Genomic DNA, 19,710 nt, shown 5'->3' on the forward strand with positions numbered 1-19,710 from the left:
CAGGGGGACATTCCTCTTCTCTCTTTCCATGCCTAGTGTGATTATCTTAGCTCAGCCAACATTTGGAACAAAAGAGCTAATCTCCAGGGTTGCCCAGGCCTTTGTAGAGCTCCTTCGAGTGAGATCTGATAGGATTTAGGTTTGTGTTCAGATCTGGATGTTCACTTAGCTAGAAACGTCCTGTCATTTCGATTTCCATAGGGGTTTTTATTCCTGATAAAGATTGCTTTCTTGGTGAGAGGAAAATTATTACAGCTGTTGTCTTTTTCAAAAAAAATCATATGTTTTAAGAGCTTTAATATTCAAAAGAACAGGAATATATAAAATATTTAAGGAAGTCTTTGGTGTGGTTTCTTTGCTTTCTGAGCTAATGTGGACTTAGAGCCTTTGTATTACTTAATAGCACATCCTTGTCAGTATTTAAAGAGCTGTTAGTGAGCACCCCAGGCCCCACCTCTCAAAGAATCGTTAAAGTTTGCTCTGAAATAGTGAGGTCATAAACGTCTTGTTTTCAGAAATCAAAAGGTTTTAAATACGCACCATAGCTCCATTTATAAAATAATAATAAGTTCAAAATTAAGAAAATGGAGGATAATTGATTTTTTTTAAAGCCTAAACATAAACTTTCTTGTGCTAATTTTGCAACTGGAAATTTTGAAAAGAAAAATCCTACTGCAATATCATCTACGTGGTATATATATATGAGTTTCACGTTTGAAAAGTAACTGCGCAGTGGTTTTCAAAGTCAGGAGCATTCCAGCTCAAATACTGGCAGTGGTGGCTGCTGGTTTTCAATGGAAGAGCCTAAATTTGCCTTCTTAGCTTTTTTTTTTTTTTGTACTGAGAAGGTTGAGTAGTGCTTTGCCAGCATGATTTTCGGGCAATTTGAGGGCAGATGTCGTGTTCCAGCAGTGAGATATTTCCATGCATTTTATTTTCTGGACATCACCAGGGCACATGTGGGGTTTGTGCCTGCAGGCTGGAATGCTGCAGGACTCCCTAATCCATCACCATTATGTCCTGGTGCTGCTCCGGTCAGTGAATGATTTTCTGTGACTTGGAGGTAATGTGGTCTGATGGTGATGATCAGACGTGCAGTTAAATGCTATTAATTGAAATAAGAGTAACCTAGAAACATTGCTCTAACAATACAGGATGAGGGAGGAGGATTGGCTGAGCTGCTTGCAGTGGGATGTCTTCTCAGGTGACTCCCTCACCGTGATTCCTGCCAATATCCGCCCCAGCCCTGCACGGTAGTCCTGCCGAAGCAAGCAAGCACTTTGCTCAGAAACGCACTGAATTTCCTTGCGCCTCTGTTTGTTGGCTTCTTTTTGAAAACACATTTTGCCCTTTGCTTAAATGCCATCCATGCTAGTCACCCCTTACACTCATTCTTCTGGACCTCGTCCATACATAGCTGCTGAATGGATGAACAGAATGTAGTATCTCCATGTAGTGGAACATTATTCACACGTAAGAGTGAATAAAAAAGAAAAAAAAAAGAGGAAAATGAAAAATGCCACCTGTTTTGGGAAGTCCACCCTGACTGTTCAACCCACACTTTTCCCTTTGAAACACAATCACTTATGCTCCACTCTACTCTTTTTGATAGTACTTACCACCTTCTAATAATCTTTAACGTTTCCAAAAAAAATAAAAAATAAAGAGATGCTGATGCCACTTCAAAATATACAAGCCTTGCTAACAGCATGTTAATTGAAAGGAAGCAGACACAAACGGCCAGATATTGTTGATTTCAGTGATCTGAAAAGCCCAGAAAAGGCACATGCAGAGGCAGAGAGCAGGTGATGGTTGGAAGGGGCTGGGTGGAGGGGGATTACGGAGTGAATGCTAGTGATAGGGGGATTCTTTTGGGCTGATGAAGTGTTCTGGAAATAGAAGGTGTTGAGGGCTGCACAACTGTGATTGTGCAGAAGACTGCTGAGCGCTGTGTCTGGGAGTGCCTGTTGTTGGGGCATCTTTATTTTGTTCACATCCTGCAATGTGAAGGGCCATCTTCTGCTGTGGTCATTCTACTCCTGTGAGTGGTGAGGGTCAGGACTTTGTAGAGTCCTGTTTCTTTTCTCCCTCTGGCTGAGTGTAGGCAAAAAAATTTAAGCCTGAGAAAGTGCTCCATCTACAGAAATGTCTTTCAGATTTGCCTGGTGTAAAAATCTTGAGAGCTTTTAACCGTTGAGGCTAGTCTGTGGGGGTAAATAGCCTATGAAGCCTGGGTGAGCCCAGGAAGAGCCGCGCTTCCCTCCCAGACACGGGTGGGGATTTCACCCCCTTTCAGGCAGTGAAGGGCCCAGACCCGTGGGCAGACTTGACAATCGTGAATATTTACGTGTATCCGCTGCTTCATCTTGGATATTAATTTCAAGCTGAGTCAGTTTGTGACGGCAGCCTCATCCTACATCAGGAATTTATAGTATCTGCTCTTTGAGGTGAAGACCTGACAGACTTGATTATTTAACAGTCTGCTTTGAATTGATATCTCAGATTCCTTTGTCAAAAGCAAAACAGCAGAAATACAGACGTCCTTTAATTCCAATGTGGCCTGGAACGGGTTTAGTGTCTGTGCCTCAGTGGCCTTATCTGCGGGTGGGGTAGATGATAACAGTGCTTCCCTCAGAGGAGCTGGTGAGGGGAGAGTGAGAAGCACAAATGGAGGACTTACACGAGATGCTCATAAATGACCGAATTTAGTGCTCTCCGCCTGGTGAGGCCTTAGGGGTAGAGATGTCAGAACAGAGCAGTCCTAGCCGGAGCTCGATACATGATGGTAGCTGTTATGATCAGTATTACCACTGTGTGTTATCAGGTAGTTTTAAGACTTGGTAATATTATTTCATGAATAATGTTAAAAGACTAGACATCTCAGATCCAGTTTACATAGTCCTCAAGATTTCTTCTGAGAATTGGATGGTTTCTTCCCTATCTTAAATCTGAGATGAGTCTCTAAAAATTTCCGTATTCCTCCATCCTTTTGCTTTAATTCTCTATTTCTTAAAAAACAAAGTTTTTAGATGGAGTTACTGGGGACTGAATTGAGGGCCTCATGCATGGTAAGCACATACTCTCCCAAATGAGGTATAATCTCTTCCCTGATTTTTTTTTTAAATTTACATCTTAATTTTCAGAGGTTAGAGGCCTCTAATTATTTTTCTGGAGACTTGTCCATGAACCTGTAAATCTACAATTAATGGACAAAATTTGGTTTATTAAAAAAAAATCTATAGAATATTCTACAGTCCACCCAAAAGGAAATACTCATGGACTTAAAATGTTTCTCCTTTAAGGTGATTTCTCCTGTTTGGTCGAGCTTAATTTGTTAACAGCCATCCTCATCATCATAATGACCAAACTCGCTGTGAGTGGACGCCTAACTGAGGCTAAAATGCTTTGCTCATATTTTACTTCATAGCAAGTGTTTGATTGTAGGTATCAGTGTCTCCTTTTTTGTAGCTGAGGGATTGAGAGATGGGTCAGCTTGCCCCAAATGACACGCAGCTGGCGGTGGCTAGCTCGATGCTGGAATCCAGGCTGCACAGGATGAATTCTCAATTGCTCCTCTAATCAGCTTCCCGTTGAGTGTTTTCCCGAACTCCTGTGAGCCCATAAATGACCGATTTTAGCTATCTCAGCCTGATGAGGTCTTCAAAGGAGAGACACCAGTGAGAATGAGAGGCAGAGTGGCATAAATTAAAATTGTACATTTTCACAAATGTTTTATTCTCAGGTAATGACTTTAAAGGTAATATTTTTTTAATTTAGTGCTTTGTGAGAACTAAAAACAAAACATTTAAAATAATTATTGTGCAAGAGAGAAGTGGTCTTTGAAAGTCCAACTGTTGCTAATGATGTTACTTGTTTTTTCTAGTGGTGCTTATTTACTGAAAAATTTCCAAACACTGAATTTGTTTTATGTAGTCTTAGTATGAAAGAAAACTTTGTCAGTGAGTATTGTAAGTAAAATCCTTACTCTTTTCTTTCCTGATGATGAATATCTTAGTTGTTTACATGGCTTAAGTATATTTCGTCATTTGTGAAATTTGAGTAATATGGTTTACCTTGTCTGACTGTGAGAGCTGGACGCCTTGTATACAAAGCACCGTAGAGGTGCTTAATAAAAATGTGCTGTCACAGTGACTGATAGTTTAGAAGTATCAACTCTGAATACTAAAAAGGGTAGCTTATTTCTGATGCATATTCAATATGTATATATATGATATACATTATTATGGCTTAAAGTAACTAGGATTTTTTTTTAAGTGCAGTATGAAGCTTTAATGAAATCTGTGTCATTCTAGTGAGACAGGGACTACTTAAATTGCCTTAAGCAGACGACCTTGAAGATTATTTACACAGAATGTGTATTGTTACAGCTCAGAATTCATGTTGCCGTGTAACCATCCATCAGACATTTAATTTCTCGGGATTCTGACCAGAACCATTAAGTTTAGAAAAATCCACATTGATTATTATCAGGGAATAAGCTCCTCTCTTTTGTGACTAAAGAAAATTTTGATTTTTTTCTGCACTCTTTTCAGGTTTTAAAATTTCAAAATTTTGATTTGACATGTCACTTTTTTAATAGAGAGAATAAAGCTCATGCTGTTTTAATATGTAAATAAATGTTTTTGTATTTCAATACCCTTCTATGATTTCCTGGCTCTTTGAGAAGTATTTTGCAAGATACTTAGATTACCTACTGTTGGAAAAATACAGACGTGACTTTTATGAATATAGGCGTAGTACAGTTCTGTTGGTTTTTACTACAGTGCAAGACATGAGACCTAGGAGAGCTTTGCTGCTGATTGCCAGGAGGACAGATCTCAGGTCTCAGTCTCCCCTCGTGTAAAATGAAGTGGCTGGACTGGATTCTTTCCTCTTCTAAGATGAGCTTCCATGAGCCTATGTCTTTTGTTTATATTTAGGAGTATTAGCAATATCAGATTAAATACTGAATACCCCTCCATCCCCCCGAAGCAAAGTGCAGTATATGCTACATAAGCTTCTAGTTATCTGATTCTCGTTTCTCATCTTACAGTCAATTTTTGTGTTGCATGTTTCCCGGCAACCTGGAAGATCTTTTTAGCCATAGGTGGCGCTGTTGCAACTTTTTACAGTCTTAATTTTTCTGTTTGTAAAATAAGGCTTAAACAATGTGATTTTATTTTGATTCCTTTGCTTAATGCTTCAGAATAGCACAACGTCCATTATGTCTTTCTACCTGGAAAATTTTTTCTGCTTATATCATAGTTTTATTCTTTTATCTCGCTGTGAACATTTCAGACTTGCTGTGCAAACAATGGCAAAATCGGGCATTTCTTCTAGTGTTAGAAACCAGTGAGCCGGGATATTTTAAAACAGCTAGAAGCTGCCTCTGGAGCACCATAAAGCTGAAAAGTGTGTTGAGTTCCCTGAGTATTGACCTCGCCGCTGTGTGTTAATTGGTGGGAGTTGATTTGGTACATATATGATGGGGTGTAGTTTCTTGACTTGGGTTTGCCTGCACGTGCTGACACTGAACCACGTGATCCTGAGTCAGCTCGTTCTGAGTTTTCCCCTCGTCTGTGAGAAGGGGACACTCATATCTGCTTTGTAGAATTGTGAGAATTAGTAATTATGTAACATGTTTACCACAGTGGGTATGTCAAGAGAGCTCATAAACTTTAGCTGCTGTTTTGTGTGCAACCATCGTTTTATAGTCTTTGGTAATTACAAAGAAACAAGAAAATAAGAAAAGCTGATTTTATGATGAAAGATATTTGAGGACGTTCCATAATTCCTACACCCATAATTTAGCATCAGCAGAGTCAGAACTGTTACACAGTCACCCTGGACCAACGTTAAGCCACAGAAATTTTTGTTACTTCATATATGTTGGGGCCTAAGGAGAACCAATACTTATACACATGTTGTCTCCAGCAGCCAACTGAGAGATGACACAAGAGTAGGCAGGTGATAAATGTCTTCTTTGTTACTGATGAAGCCACGTTCTCCATGAACTTCAGGGCTGTGGACAAATGAGTGTCATGATACTGTGTCCCAGAAGTAGAGACTCACCCTGTCCCAGGTATCTCTGGGCCACAGCAAGCCTTCCCTTGAGAGAATGTGCCCCATCATGCACAGGGCTGTTCTGCAATGCAGCTGAGCATCCAGGGTGCTTCCCTAGGGTAGTCAACACTGGAGGGAAAGGAAGGGTTTCACATGCCCTGCTTGTCTCCCTGGAATCACAACTCAATCTGTTAATGTGAGGAGGGCTAGCTGTGGGCCAGGGGTCAGGGCTGTGATGGGAGTAGCACTCTGCATGGCCTAGAGGATTGGGGAGGAGGTATCCCTTCCATCAGTTTAAACAGGTGGTGGGATGGAACAGAAGGGTGCATCCCATGAGTTTATAAAAGGAGAAATAAGAATATCCTTTGGGTATTAGTCTAGCCAGGAAACACAGAAGATGATTAGGAAGGAGACTTGTAAACCACTGTAATATTAATTTGACATTTGTTGAGCACCCAAAATGTGCTACATTCTTTTCTGAGCGTTTTACAGAAATGAATCCTTCAATCTTCTCAACAAGCGAGTAAGGAAGGTTTGATTGTTATCCCAGTTTTACAGTGTGGAAATTGAGGCACACAGAGGGTAAGTTGACCAAGGTCACAGAACTAGTAAGTGGCAGAGCAAGTATTTTAACCCTGGCTGTATGGTATTGTGGCTCCCAGAATGGGCTTTGGGTGTTTAGATGTATCTGCATCCCTCGATTTCTGTACGTCTGTGCATCAATTAGCCCAGAAAGGACAGGGAAAGGAGAGTTACACAGGTGCTCACAGTCGTGTCTCGGCAACTGTCCACGAAGAGTGCACCGTGATTAGAATTAATTGTTTTCCAGGCAGCAGATCTGTTGGTATAACAGAAATTTAGTCCATTGAATTCATCTAGAAATCCTTCCTGCTCTGCTTCTGTCCACACTTGCCATGTGACTGCCTGCCCGTGTTTGGGCCGTGGAGGAGAACATATACTCATGGTTGAACTCTGATATTGCAGTCTGGTTCATAGTTTCACATCTTCTGTTACATTAATAAGTTAAATTTCTGGTTTTCTTGCATCAGTGTCTCATGAGTTTGGTTAATGTGAAACCAGTCCATGGGAGCCCAGGGGTTATGATGGTATAAATTTTTAGCACGTTGTGGCACTTCTAGCCATGCAGACATGACTGGGGGATGTACGCCTTTCTCACTGATTTCTCCCAACAGCAGGGTCCTCTCACGGATGTGAGGCTGGGAGCTCTCTGAGTAGCTCAGTCAGAGGCCAAGTCCACCAATCCGAAAATGATGAAGTACCTGGAAGTGGGTTTAATAAAAGTAAAGGGCTTCCAGGTAGTCCGATGGGCTGTTCAAGAAATTTGGTGAAAAGCTGTCCACTGTCTGTGGTTTAGCTGCTTCTTTGCTATTGAAAAGTCTGGAGTAGATGAAGGGATTTTAAAAAGCAGAAAGGAGTGATTTCAGGTGGTACGTCCACACCGGTGAGAAGTGATGGATGACCGCCTGTGTGAGGCACAGACAGAGTCTTACAAACTTCATAAACCAGCTTCAAATGCTCTGCCATCTGAGTGCGCTTCATATGGGGTCCAGTTCATCACTGGTCACGCTGTGAGGGCAAGTAACTGACGATGGCAGAAAGGACACGGAGGCATCAAAAAGGTCTCACTCATGTTCCCTGTTTAAAGAATGTGGCACAGTGTATTATATTTGAGCTGGTTTTTCACTGAACAGTTTTTAGTGTTTTCTGGGACTCCCCAGTGCCCCAAGGTTCCATGCAGCTGGGTGTCCCCTCATTGCAGCTCCGTCAGCGCTTGCCCTGGGCTGATGTGGTGTCACGGGAAGCAGGACCGTCAGCGTCCCCGGCTCCTCTGAGCTCCGTCTCCTCATCTGCAGAGCCTGGTTTCCCATCCGTGTCTACTTAGTAGGGTTGCTGAGAATCACACGTGATGGTTATCAGGTGTGATTTCTGGTTGTCTATGCGATTGGCAAATAGCCAATAATTGATAGAAACTCTTGTTTTTTTTTATTGTAATTGTGTCTCCTAGATTGCAGTGGTTTTTAGTCTGCATTTTTTTATAACTTTACTCATTTTTAAATATGCCCTTATTTTATTTATTTTTTTTTGAGGTACTGGGGACTGAAGCCAGGACATTGTGCATGCTATGCAGGTGCTCTACAACTGAGTAATACCCACCCTCCTTTTCTGCACTTAAAAATAAATATTGCAATACACAAAATAGCTCTTAAACTCCATCATGGGACCTGGTCTCTGTATAGGCAAATGAACACGTATACTATTTCAATAAGAATAAATGCTGTTGAGACATAAGTTTCTGAATCTGTTAATGTGCTTAAAAACGATCATAGCTAGTGATAAACACGAGACTTAGATCCAGGACTTTTTAGGGTATGTTTTGCCATCATGGGAAATTACATTCTACCGAGAAGGCTAATTGGGTCTCTTTGATATTTGGATGGTTTAGCAGGTGATCAAGGCTTTCCAAAGCTGACAGTTTTGTATTTTAAACTAACTACAACGTTATCTTCTAGAAGATGGAAATCCTAAGCTTGTGAATTTCCCAGTAATCCAGGGGGTATGTGTCTGTGTCTGTGTGAACGTTTGTGTGTGTGATTTCAGGAATGTAGAAATAAGTTCCATATAGACTTCTGATATCTTTCTCTTCCAGTTCAAGGTTTAAGCATATACTTACACAAATAAATTGATTTTCTTTTGTCATTTGGCATATTGGCGGGAATAAGAGGTTCTCATACTTGTTTCAGAAGGGTTGGGAAGCATGAGCTTAGAAAACGGGAGGAGAAAGAGGCAGGGAGACACTTCACACTTTGTGCAGTATATGAGAAACGGTAGCTTTTCTTTTCTCTTTTCTTCTAAAGCAAACTGGCTCTGAATTGTAACACACTATTACTCAGAATTGCTTTTCTAATCAGATACAAGTGCCTCAGATTTTTCAAGGCAACATGAATGATGAAATGTGTTTTAGCATTTATCTTTAAAAGTAGTTTTATTTCTCAAGTAAAAGACTATAGCCTGTTTCTTCCAGCGTCTCAAGAAATTCTCATTGATCTATGTACATGTTCTATGTGCTTCTTTTCTTTTCTTTTTTTTTAAGTGCTTGTTTCATTGTGGTGTGAATCAATGTTTAAAATTTCTGGATTTTGATCTTTAGAAAATGCTGATATATCAGAACTGTTAAAAACCTGATTGTTCTTTGGTCCTTGTTTGGTGGGGCACCCTATTGATTACTCTTGTCTGTTAAAGAGAGAAATTCTTCCTCTAGCCTGCAGATCATTAAGTGTATGGTTTGCAGTATGCCTTTAAATTTCATTGAATGCATTGAACATGATTGTCCAGTGAATTTTGAGTTGACTCATAGTAATGACTTTGCTTTGATTCTGTGGCTTTTGCTCCTCTCCACAAGAGCTTGAATTCTCTGTTGCATTTTGTATACGTGTTCTTCACAGTGGAAGAAATTTTGCATTTTTTACAGAGGTGGTTTTTCCTAACACCTCTGAATGCCTTCTGTAATTGATACAACAAAAATCTGTTATTTCAATGCTTAATTATTTCATAAACTAGTTTTTGGCTTAATCAGAAACAATGACAGAGTGATAATAAAAAATAGGAAAACTTTCCTTCCTTTGAAGAATAGAAATCAGGTGGTCAGGCTCACCCATGCTTTGGGCCTGACACACTTAATCTCATGTCATTGTGTATCATGATTCGGAGATGGAGTTGCTTCAGGTTTATTGATTTTTGTTTTAACATTTGTGTTGAATTCTTTCTCCAGGCTTATGTATCCTGTTGGGTTTGTTGAAACTGTAGAAGGGAAACAAAAGCTTTTTTTGGTTTCCGGAGGCCTGAGTTGCTGATGATAAGGGTTGAGGGTGGGCTGAGGAACAGAGTGACACTCCCTCTGCTCCCAGCTGAAATTGATGAACAATGAAATCAATTAAGTGTATCGGTATTTGACCAATAGAAGTTAGCGAGCCCAAACTGGCTAGTTATGCCCAAAGAAAGTACTGAATTCACCTGCAGAATTAGGTGCTTTACCAAGAAGAAGCAGCTTAGAGCAATCAGAAAAATCAGTCCTATGATGAGATATAAAGTAAATATAATATCTTTTATTTCTGAAACTTTTCTACGTTAAGTTGTGTAGAGCTAAAATTAAGTTTCAAGCACCAGGAGTTAACAGTGTAGGTGGTTCTGTATGATCATTATTCAGGAATGTGCCTAGACTCTGCTAGAGTGGCTGAAGCTGGCAGGAAAAGACCCAGAGCCAGGATTTGTCACCTTAGGGTGTCCTCCATAATGGTTCCATGTGGGAGCCCATGATTGGGTTAACAAATTGTAACAGACCCCAGCCGCCTGTCAAATTTAAGAAGAAAACGTATGCTTAGTAACTGCTTTGCAAGCAAGTGCCTGTGCATCCTCACTCCTGTCTCCTTGCCTTAAAAAGCAGAGATAATGCTTTGCTTGCGTAGATGATGTTTTAGATAGCACTCTGCTCATCGCAAAGCAATGACCCAGGCCCACAGCTATAAAGGCTGGGCTTGTGTGCAGTTAGATACTCTATTATCCCCCAAGCAAGGACCTAGCTGGTCTGGTGGTCTGCTTTGTAATTCACATGTCTAAAGAATGTATCTTATTCCCCTCACCCCATGACTTACCTAAAGATACACTAAGCCTTTGTACTCATGGTGGATTCAACAATCTCTGTCTCATCCTTCTTTCCCCAAGTTCCTGCTTACTATCACACAACTGTTAATGACGTTTTCCTTTGATTATACACAATAAATATGGGATCATTTGAGAGGCTCGTGGAGTTGGGTCCCTACGCCCTCTCTCTTTCGTGACTTTTTCCACAGAGTCTTGAGTATTCATTCCCTGTACGTAAGACTTCTGCCAGCCAGAACCCACAGTTCCAGGTGAGAAGGATGCAGGCTTTATCTCTCCTACCCGAGGGAGAGAGAGTAGAAAATTGAGATCTGCTCTTCCGTGGTCCCTTCCTGCCCCAGGTCTGCTCCAGTTCACCTGCAGCCTTCTGGCCTCTGCTCACACTGCCTCTGTCCCAGGACTGACAGCAGCCTTTTCTTCCCTGGTAAACATTTCCTGTGCCTTTTAGAAGTTGGTCTCTTCTCTGCAATACAACCCTGGCAGATGTGATGGTGGTAAACGTGCTGGAGGGCAGTCACTTGGGGACTGCCAGGAGCCATGCTGATTCTCCTGAGTCTCTCATTCGGGGTTACAGAACTGTCGAGCAGCAGAGGAAGCCCTTTAACGTGAGGCCAGCTCAGCATTGCATCACTTTCATTTTATTTTTGAATTTTCAGTGGAGAAATTATTTGTAGCAAACTGTTCCAGATTTTTGGCTGCCTGCTTTCCTCACCACCATTTCCTTGTTGGCTCTGGTGCTTGTTGTAAGAACCAGGTTTCTTCTCTGGTTATTTCTAGCAGCTGGGCTTGCCGAATCCTTGATCTGCATTTGAAGCAGAATGCTTCTTCGTGATGTCAAGCTGATTTTCCTATTTCTGAATATTTCGTGTACACTCAGCAACTCTTTCAAGTGAAATGCTCTTGTCCAATTCTGTTAACCCATATTTGCCGATCTCCTGCTTTCATGCTGAGGGCAGTTTCTTCTTCCTGTAATAAAAGTTAGCAATTTGCATTTACTATTTGAAGGTTCTGGCCCTAGGTGCTTTTGTCCTTAACAGTTTTAATACAATTCACCCATTAAAATGTTTTTACTCAAAGCCCAGAATTGTGCATCGCAGTCAATCTTAGAATATTTTCATCCCCCAACAGGAAGCCCTGTATGCACAAGCAGTCATTCCCATCTTCCTCATCCTCCCCCAGCCCCAGGCAGCCATTGTTCTCTCTCTATGGATTTGCCTGTGCTGGACATTTCATGTAAAACAAGTTATTTCATGTAAATGGAACTGTCTATTGTGACTGACTTCTTTCACACTGAGTAACTTTTTCAATGTTTTTCCAGGTTGTGGCCTGGGTCAGTACTCTATGCTTTGCTATTGCTGAATTATATTCTACTGTATATCTGGGCCCTACTGTTTACCCATTCATCAGGTGATAGTCGTTTGTGTTGTGTCTGCTTTTTGTTTGTGAAGAGTAATGGCGCCGTGAATACTCCTGTAGGAATTTTTATGTGGACATTTGTTTTCAGTTCTCTTACTTGTGTGACCAGAGAGCAGAAATGCTGGGTCATTCATAAACCAAATGTTCAACTCTCTGAGGACCTGCCAGGCTGTTTTCTAAAGTGGCCACCCTGTGTTACATCCTCACCAGCAAGGGCTGCGCGCTCCGCTTCCTCTGTGTCTTCATTAGTGCTTGTTACACATTTTTTTTATTATAACCTATTGTAGTAAGTGTGAAGCGGTTTCTCCTAGTGGTTTTGACTTGATTTCTTTTACAGCTAATGATATTGAACATCGTTTGATTGTGCTTATTGGCCATTTGTATATTTTCTTTGAAAAATACATTTTCAGATACTTTATACACATTTTAATTGAGTTCTCTTTTTCTTGTTGAGTTGTAGGAGTTTTTTCTTTTATTTGAAGATACAAATACTTAATCAGATAAATAATTTGAAAAAATTTTCTCCTCTCTGATGTTTTTTCACCTTCTGGATGGTGTCCTTTGAAGCAAATTTTTAACATTTGATGAACTCCAATTTATCACTGTTTTCTTTGTTCCTTGAGCTTTTGGGGTAATATTTAAAATCTGAGGTATTTTATTTAAACTTTTATATAAAAAATAACTTAATTCTTAAGACTGTTCTAGGAGATGGGTGCTGTGGCTCTCCCCAGTCTATGGATAGGAGACTGAGGTGCAGAAAATTTCACTGAAATATCAGTGTCACAGCTACCCAGTGCTGTGGGATTTCAGACCCTCATGTTTGTCCCCAGCATTTGTGATCTTCACCACCATGCTCCACTACTGCCTGGAATCATTAATGAAAAAGTTTTCCTTTTTTGATTTCTTGATTGTTTGTTTTCTCATTGGGGAACTCACCTCTTCATTTTCCTTGCAGAGATCTGTGTAGGTTTATTTTAGATCTCATGTACTTATTTATTACACAGTCTCCAGCGATGATTGTGCCTAGTTGATCTAATCAATTCATACTCAAGTCTTTCCTGCTCATGACACTAAAAAGAGAGTCATGATTTACATAATGCCCAAAGAAGAATGTACTTGAGTGATTTTATTTTTCTAACCAATCAAACAAATCAAATAAAAACCCGGTGTTGGAACAGATTATAAGCCCTGCAGAATAGGGTCACTGTCTTCCTTGTGTTTCATTTGATTTGTCACAGTGTCTGGATAGTGCCTTGCTGTCCAGCAGTTTTGTGAGTATACGGTGCTCGTGAATCATTGTAAGGAAAGAATTTTGACAACAGACTGTGTTGTTCATTTCACAAGGGAAAAGATCATATAGAAATACTGCTCAGATTTATTTTAAAATTAAGCTTGGTGTTTTGAGAAGGGTTCAAGAAACCATACAAAAATCTTTTTCACTAATTTTAAATCTATCTTAGACACATTATGCATACATAGCAGAGTAACTTATCAACTAGTTTTGACAAGAGGAGTGTATTATTGATTATCTATTTTAGTTGAAATATTCTACCTGGGATAAAGTAATCAGTGCCCATAAATGAACAAATATGTTTGTATTTCTATGCAACATGGGGGCAGACTTCATATGTTTTTATATAATATATATGACTGTGTGTTTTAATCTGTCTGTCAGTGTTTTTATAGTTTTTCATCAATGTTGTAACTTTAGAATTCTTCTATGGAAATCACCCCCAATTCTAGTGCAGTTTGTACTGTGTATCCTGTCTTATGCATGGGATTCCACTGTCCCCTCACTGAGGAATTTCCTCTCCTATTGAGTTAGTAGCAGAGTTAAAGGAACTGTGATTTCTAGGCCTTTGCTCTCCATGTGTTTGCAGTTGGCTGTCAATCAAGATTTTGTCTTTCGTGAGTTTTCATTGTTCAATTAGAATTTTGGAAATAACAATTAATATGTTGCAACACTCTCCCTAGAAACTTGATATGTTTGTGCTCTTCAGTTTCCAATTTACAAAAAATGTAAATGCACTCTTGTTTTTAAATAGTCCTTTTTCACTAGATATTTGTTTACTTCTTTATAGTCAAAATATTTTTTTCCCAATGAATGAATAGGTTTGCGTGTTTTAAAAGATACCTTACTTTTTAAATTTCTTATTCTAACAGGTATATTCGTTGTACAGAATTTAGAAAATAAGGATAAACACAATTATAACTTAAAAATGGCCTCTAATCTCACCTGGAGATACAGTTGTAAGGCTTGAAATTGAGAATTACAAGTCCTCTCAAACTGTTCTTCTATTTCAAGTACGGTTTGGTTACTGAGATCCTCGAATTCCCATATGAATTGTAGCAGCAGATAGTCAGTTTCTGCAGAGGAACCCACTGGGATTGTGATCGAGTCCATGTTGAATATATGGATCGCTCTGGGGAGCACTGCCATCCCAAGAATGCTGTCATTTGATTCAGGAATGTGCGTGGTGTGTCTGTCCAGGTATTTAGGTATTCTTTAATTTTTTTCAGCATTGCATAGAGTTTACATTGGATTATTTTACTATATATTTTGCCTTTATACTGAGGACAAGTGTGCAAGGTACCGGGATCAGAAGTGTATTGGAGCTCCGCAGCTTGCTGCCACCATGGACGCTGTGCTCTTGCTTCGCCCACTGTACAATGTTGCACAAAATAGGACCTAAGTAACTCTCTCTTGAAAGAATGATTATATGATTGCTGGATGATGCTTGAGAGTCCTTGTGATGATGTCTTTTTCCCAGAATTTCCCCTCTTCTTTACTATGCCCTTTCCCTTCCTTTCCTCCAGCCTGTGTTTCAGCCTGCCTGTGGCATTGATTTTCCTTGTCTGTGGACTCTTCCTTTCACTAGTTCGTGATAATGTTACATGTGAGATGTGGAAACTTGCTAGATGTCAAAAAAGAGGAAATCCATTGCATTCTAGTTTTTTTAGAGTGTGCTATTGTATTATCGATTGAAATGAAATCAGGCTGACCCATTGAGCCATCCCCTGAGCTCTTTTTGCCTTCCTACAGGTGATACTGCTCTCGTTGCTGCATGTGCCCTTCCCCCAGACTTGGTTTTGGGGTTGAGTAAGTCACCGTCACTGGAGCCCTCTCTTTAAATGATGAAGAGAACATTTGCTCTTTCTCCCTGTTTGGGGACTTGGATGAGATGAGGCAACAGATAAAGAATGGAGCCCCACCTCATTCTGACCCCCGCTCTTTCCGTTCCTTTCTCCAGGGGAAGAGTACAATTCAAAAATATAAAGATTGTGAACTAATGAGATAGACAAGACAACCGATCATTTATTAAATACCCTTTCATGCCAGAAACAAATGTATTATACACACAAAAAGCACATAAAATACGGTAGTACTGTGGTTACAAACGTGGGTCCGAGTTCGAGTCCTGGTCTGGAGTGACAAGTCCTGTGAGATGGAGAATTGGTAGGTCGGCTTAGCCTCTCTTGGACTTGTTTTCTGTCCTGCAGAGATGGGGCTCGCTAGGCGTCCCTCCCCCGTAGAGGTGCTGAGGGGTGTAAAAGACACGTGTAGGCAGACCGAGCACAGCTGCTCTTTCCTCGTAAGTGCAGGATAGCATCGCTTTTGCGGTGATGGCTTTATGACTGCACCGTGTAGACTCTCAGTGCTCCAAAGGGATGCCTTGCAGATTGGAGATGGGATTCTCACTTCTGTATATACCCAAGGATTGTGTTATTGGGCCTTGCTAATTTGACTCTATTCTTTAGAAAGTACATAATGTAGATATATTTTTCAAACATGCATGATTTTTTCTTTTATTATTTATAGTTCTACCCTCTCATCTCTTGGTGTGACTTTTCATGGAATCCAGGAAACAGTCCTAAGCAACCTGCCTCTTCACACTTCTCCGTGGTGGTTTCCTTCCCTGACTAGAAGAGGGTTTTGCATAGGTAATTTTGATTGCTCCCCTTCTCTTGGAGACTCTCTGTTTTTCTGCCCATCTCTCACCTGTCCATCTGTCCATTTCTCTACCCACTCATTCTTCTGACTTGTTTCAATAAGCATTTCAGGCAGCTTACAGAAGAACAGGTACCAAATAAACAGGTGAGAAAATGGGGCCAAGTTCATACAGTGAGGCTAGGAGTTGAGCCTGTGTGAGAGTTGCAAGCGTGAGACACACGCCTCTGCCTTGTGACTTATAAGATAGACAACATCAATGTGCCTGAAGCTCCCAGCAGACACAGGGAAACAGGGTTTGTGGGAGATGCTCATTGGCTGTGAAATAAATAAGTGGCTTAGTAGAAGCCCAGACTTTCCAAGTACTAAGGCTAAGGAGAATATTTTAGTGTCTTCCAAAATCAGATTATTGCATCTTTTCTTTTACAGAGTTTTATGTATAGTTGGTTTACATTCTATACCTGGAAATTTCTCCAAAACTTCTGCCCACGTGAGTCCCATGACTCGGGAATGGGGTGGTTCTGCTCATTGACGGGTGTTGGCCAGAAACGGAAAATGACAGCCTCCAAGGAGCCTGGGATTTATCAGTTATGTTTTGTCAGTGCTGTAGATTTCAGAAAATGCTTTCACCTTTTCTTTCCATCTGAGGCAGCAGCGCGCTCTCTTACCAGCATCAGGAGCTCAGGGCCACGGGATGGTGGGGGCTGACTGCACTGCCGTCAAGACAGCTGAGCTAGTCACTGCAGGTGTGGTTCTTTTACATACTGCAGTTCATGCTCTTTACTAGAATGTTTCAACAGGGAGTTAATTAACTGAGTTAATTAACATTTTATAAATATGATGCTTTGTTGAAAAGACAGTCATAGGCAGAATATAAGTTGGGATCACTTTAAAAATGGTTTCATTACTGAAATTTCAGTAGGAAAGATCCAGTTTATCTTATTTCCGCCTCTCTTTAAAAGTAACAAAGAAACAAGACAGAAAAAGCAGAGGATGATTTCTGTTCTTCCTCTCGGCTTGCAGGTGCCCTCACCTCCAGTGGCATCCATCCAGACACCAGCACTGACACTGGCCGTGCTCAGAACTGCCTCAGCCCTGAAGACACATCTGACAAATGGAAGGGGGCCGCGCCCTGTTACAGCAGGTGCTCTCACTTTGTGGGTCCTTATGTAACTGCGCGGTGTTATTCAGGATCGCCCTTTCTACACTTTGTGACGCTGCTGCGGTGTCTCCTAGTTATTTGTTTCTGTAAGTACTCGTGTAATTTTCCAATGTGTGGTACTAGACATCTAAAAATGCATTTTTCAGATGAAAAATAGTGTGTATTTAATATAAATGTATGAAAAAAGGGTCAAATGGATCTATCCTGGTGCCAGTACTCAGAGATAATAATTAACACATTAACATCTATTTTCTGTTCTTTTCATCAGTGTGTATTACCTCTGTCATAAAAACCAGCGAGCAATGTGTGCCTGTATACTGTGTGGAGACCTCCATTTTCCATTCGGCTTATTACACATTTTTCTACAATATTCTATCTCCCCTGGCATGATTTTTAATGACTAGTATAGCATTCTGTCTTGTGGAGTCCTCGTCCATTTTACTTTGGACTTAAATAAACTTTTAAATTCCAAGTATACTTAACTGAAATTCTGAAAAGAGATCTGTTGTGGTACCGAAAGTCCCCTACATCCCTTCCCCTTTTTTCCTGAGAGTAAAAACTGCTGACAATGTGGAGTATATATTTCATGACCTTTATGCCTATGTCATATAAATAAACTCATACATACACGTATATGAGAAATCTATGTCTATGTGTGTGTATATATGCTTTATTGAAAAATAAGGCCATACTATATGTTTTCTGCAGCTCGGTTTATTCACTCAGGTATATATCACAGACGTCCTCTCTCTCCAGACTCACCCGGTCCTTTCAGATAGAGTAGAGGGTTTTCCTGATATGCAGGTTTGGTCTCTTGTGTAAGGACACCTTTCGTGGGAGCGTACTGTGGACAAGGCCTTGGACCACGCCGAAACACCGGAACTTTAGTGCCCACAGCTCACCGTGATTTACCGCATCATTGTCTTGATGGTGGACACTTAAGTTTTCTCCATTTTCCACTGTCAGAAAGGGTGTTTGACTGGCATACTTCTTATACAAACATTCCTGTGATCTTGTATGAGTATTATTTTCGTTAAGGTTTCTGGAAATTTAGTCCTTGGATGTGACAACTACATAAATCACAGGCTCCTTTCAAGTGAATCAAGAAATTCCTTCTCCTGTGGGGCATGAAAAGATGTAGAATAACTTATGTAACCAATTCTCTATCGCTGGATATGATTTCACTTCAGCTTTTCTTCTCACCATTGTAAACAGTGCTGTGTAAATGCTCTGATAAGTACATCTTTTTGAACTGAATTTTTCTAAATGAAACGATTCCAAAATGTGGAGTTCAGCCTGTGTGTACACACGTTTTTCAGAGTTTACATATCCATTGACATGTCATCCTCCAAAAGATCGCTCACAGTTTGTTCTCTCAAAGATGGACACTAGCTAGAATATCTTTTAAAAATATGTGCCAATATGATGAGCAAAAGTACTTTTTCATTGTTTTAATTTGCACTTGATGACCAGTGAGGTATTGAGCATTTTTCACTCATTAGCCATCTGACTTTTAAAAAGTGAATGATCTCTTTTGTCCTTTGCACACATTTAAGTGAGGCAGCTTCTTGTTGCTTTGTGACAGCTCTATGTATATTATGAACATTAACCCCTTGTCTTCATCAACATGTATCAGAGAGCTTTTCCTTGTCATATTTTGCCTTTCATTTTGTTCAGTAGGTTCATTTTTGTTGTGGCCCAAAATAATCTTAAGATTGTAAATGTCTTCTTTTGGGGTTTTATTCCTGATATTATTCTTAGAAATACTTTCTTATAATGGTATAAATTTCTTCTGTAGGTTTTTTTAATCTCTAAGATGGAGATGATGATGGTACTTGTTATAGTGAAGAGAAGTTGAATTAATATGAGCAAAGAATTATATTCGCTGTTATTAGTACTTTCTAATATTCACATCACATTCTGTAATTTTTCTTGCGGTCATTATGACTGGAATAGAATTTGTTTTTTCCAGGGGATTCTCTGATTGTCCCAAGACAATTATTGAATTCCTACTTTGCTTTTTAACTTGAAATCCCACCTGTAAAGAATACTTATGTACACTAGTGTCTCTTTTTGAGCTCATGGTTTATTTTTATCAATCTTACTTTCTTACACTAGCACTATATCTTACATATTGTAAACATTTATTTAATATCTGACAGTGCGATTTTTTGATTCTCTTTTCGATCCCAAATTTTCTTGGTTAGTATTATGACTTTATTATTCCTGAAGAATTCTAATATAATTTTTCAAGTTAAAAAAAAAAAGAAGTGCTCTCGTGGGATTTTTTAGTACTTTTGAATTATCTTTAGGAGAACGTACATTTTTACAAAACTGCTTTCCTGCATACAAAATGTTGATGTCTCTACTTTCACACCTCTTACTTTACCCCACAGTACAGTCCTGTACTTCCTCCATGTACAACATGGGCATTGTTTTTGAG

At 40.0% G+C, this 19,710-nt stretch overlaps 1 protein-coding gene across 1 annotated transcript in view; it reads left to right on the forward strand.

Annotated features, from left to right (window-relative positions):
- LOC140694962 (uncharacterized) overlaps positions 1 to 19,710 on the forward strand; it is a 79,975-nt gene that overhangs the window by 12,757 nt on the left and 47,508 nt on the right. The window contains exons 4-5 of the mRNA XM_072957964.1: positions 16,754 to 16,851; positions 17,129 to 17,353. Of these exons, the coding sequence (XP_072814065.1) occupies positions 16,754 to 16,851; positions 17,129 to 17,353 (323 nt within the window). The remainder of the gene's footprint in view (positions 1 to 16,753; positions 16,852 to 17,128; positions 17,354 to 19,710) is intronic.

The sequence above is a fragment of the Vicugna pacos genome, unplaced genomic scaffold (assembly GCF_048564905.1).
Source record: "Vicugna pacos unplaced genomic scaffold, VicPac4 scaffold_114, whole genome shotgun sequence".
Lineage (NCBI taxonomy): Eukaryota > Metazoa > Chordata > Mammalia > Artiodactyla > Camelidae > Vicugna > Vicugna pacos.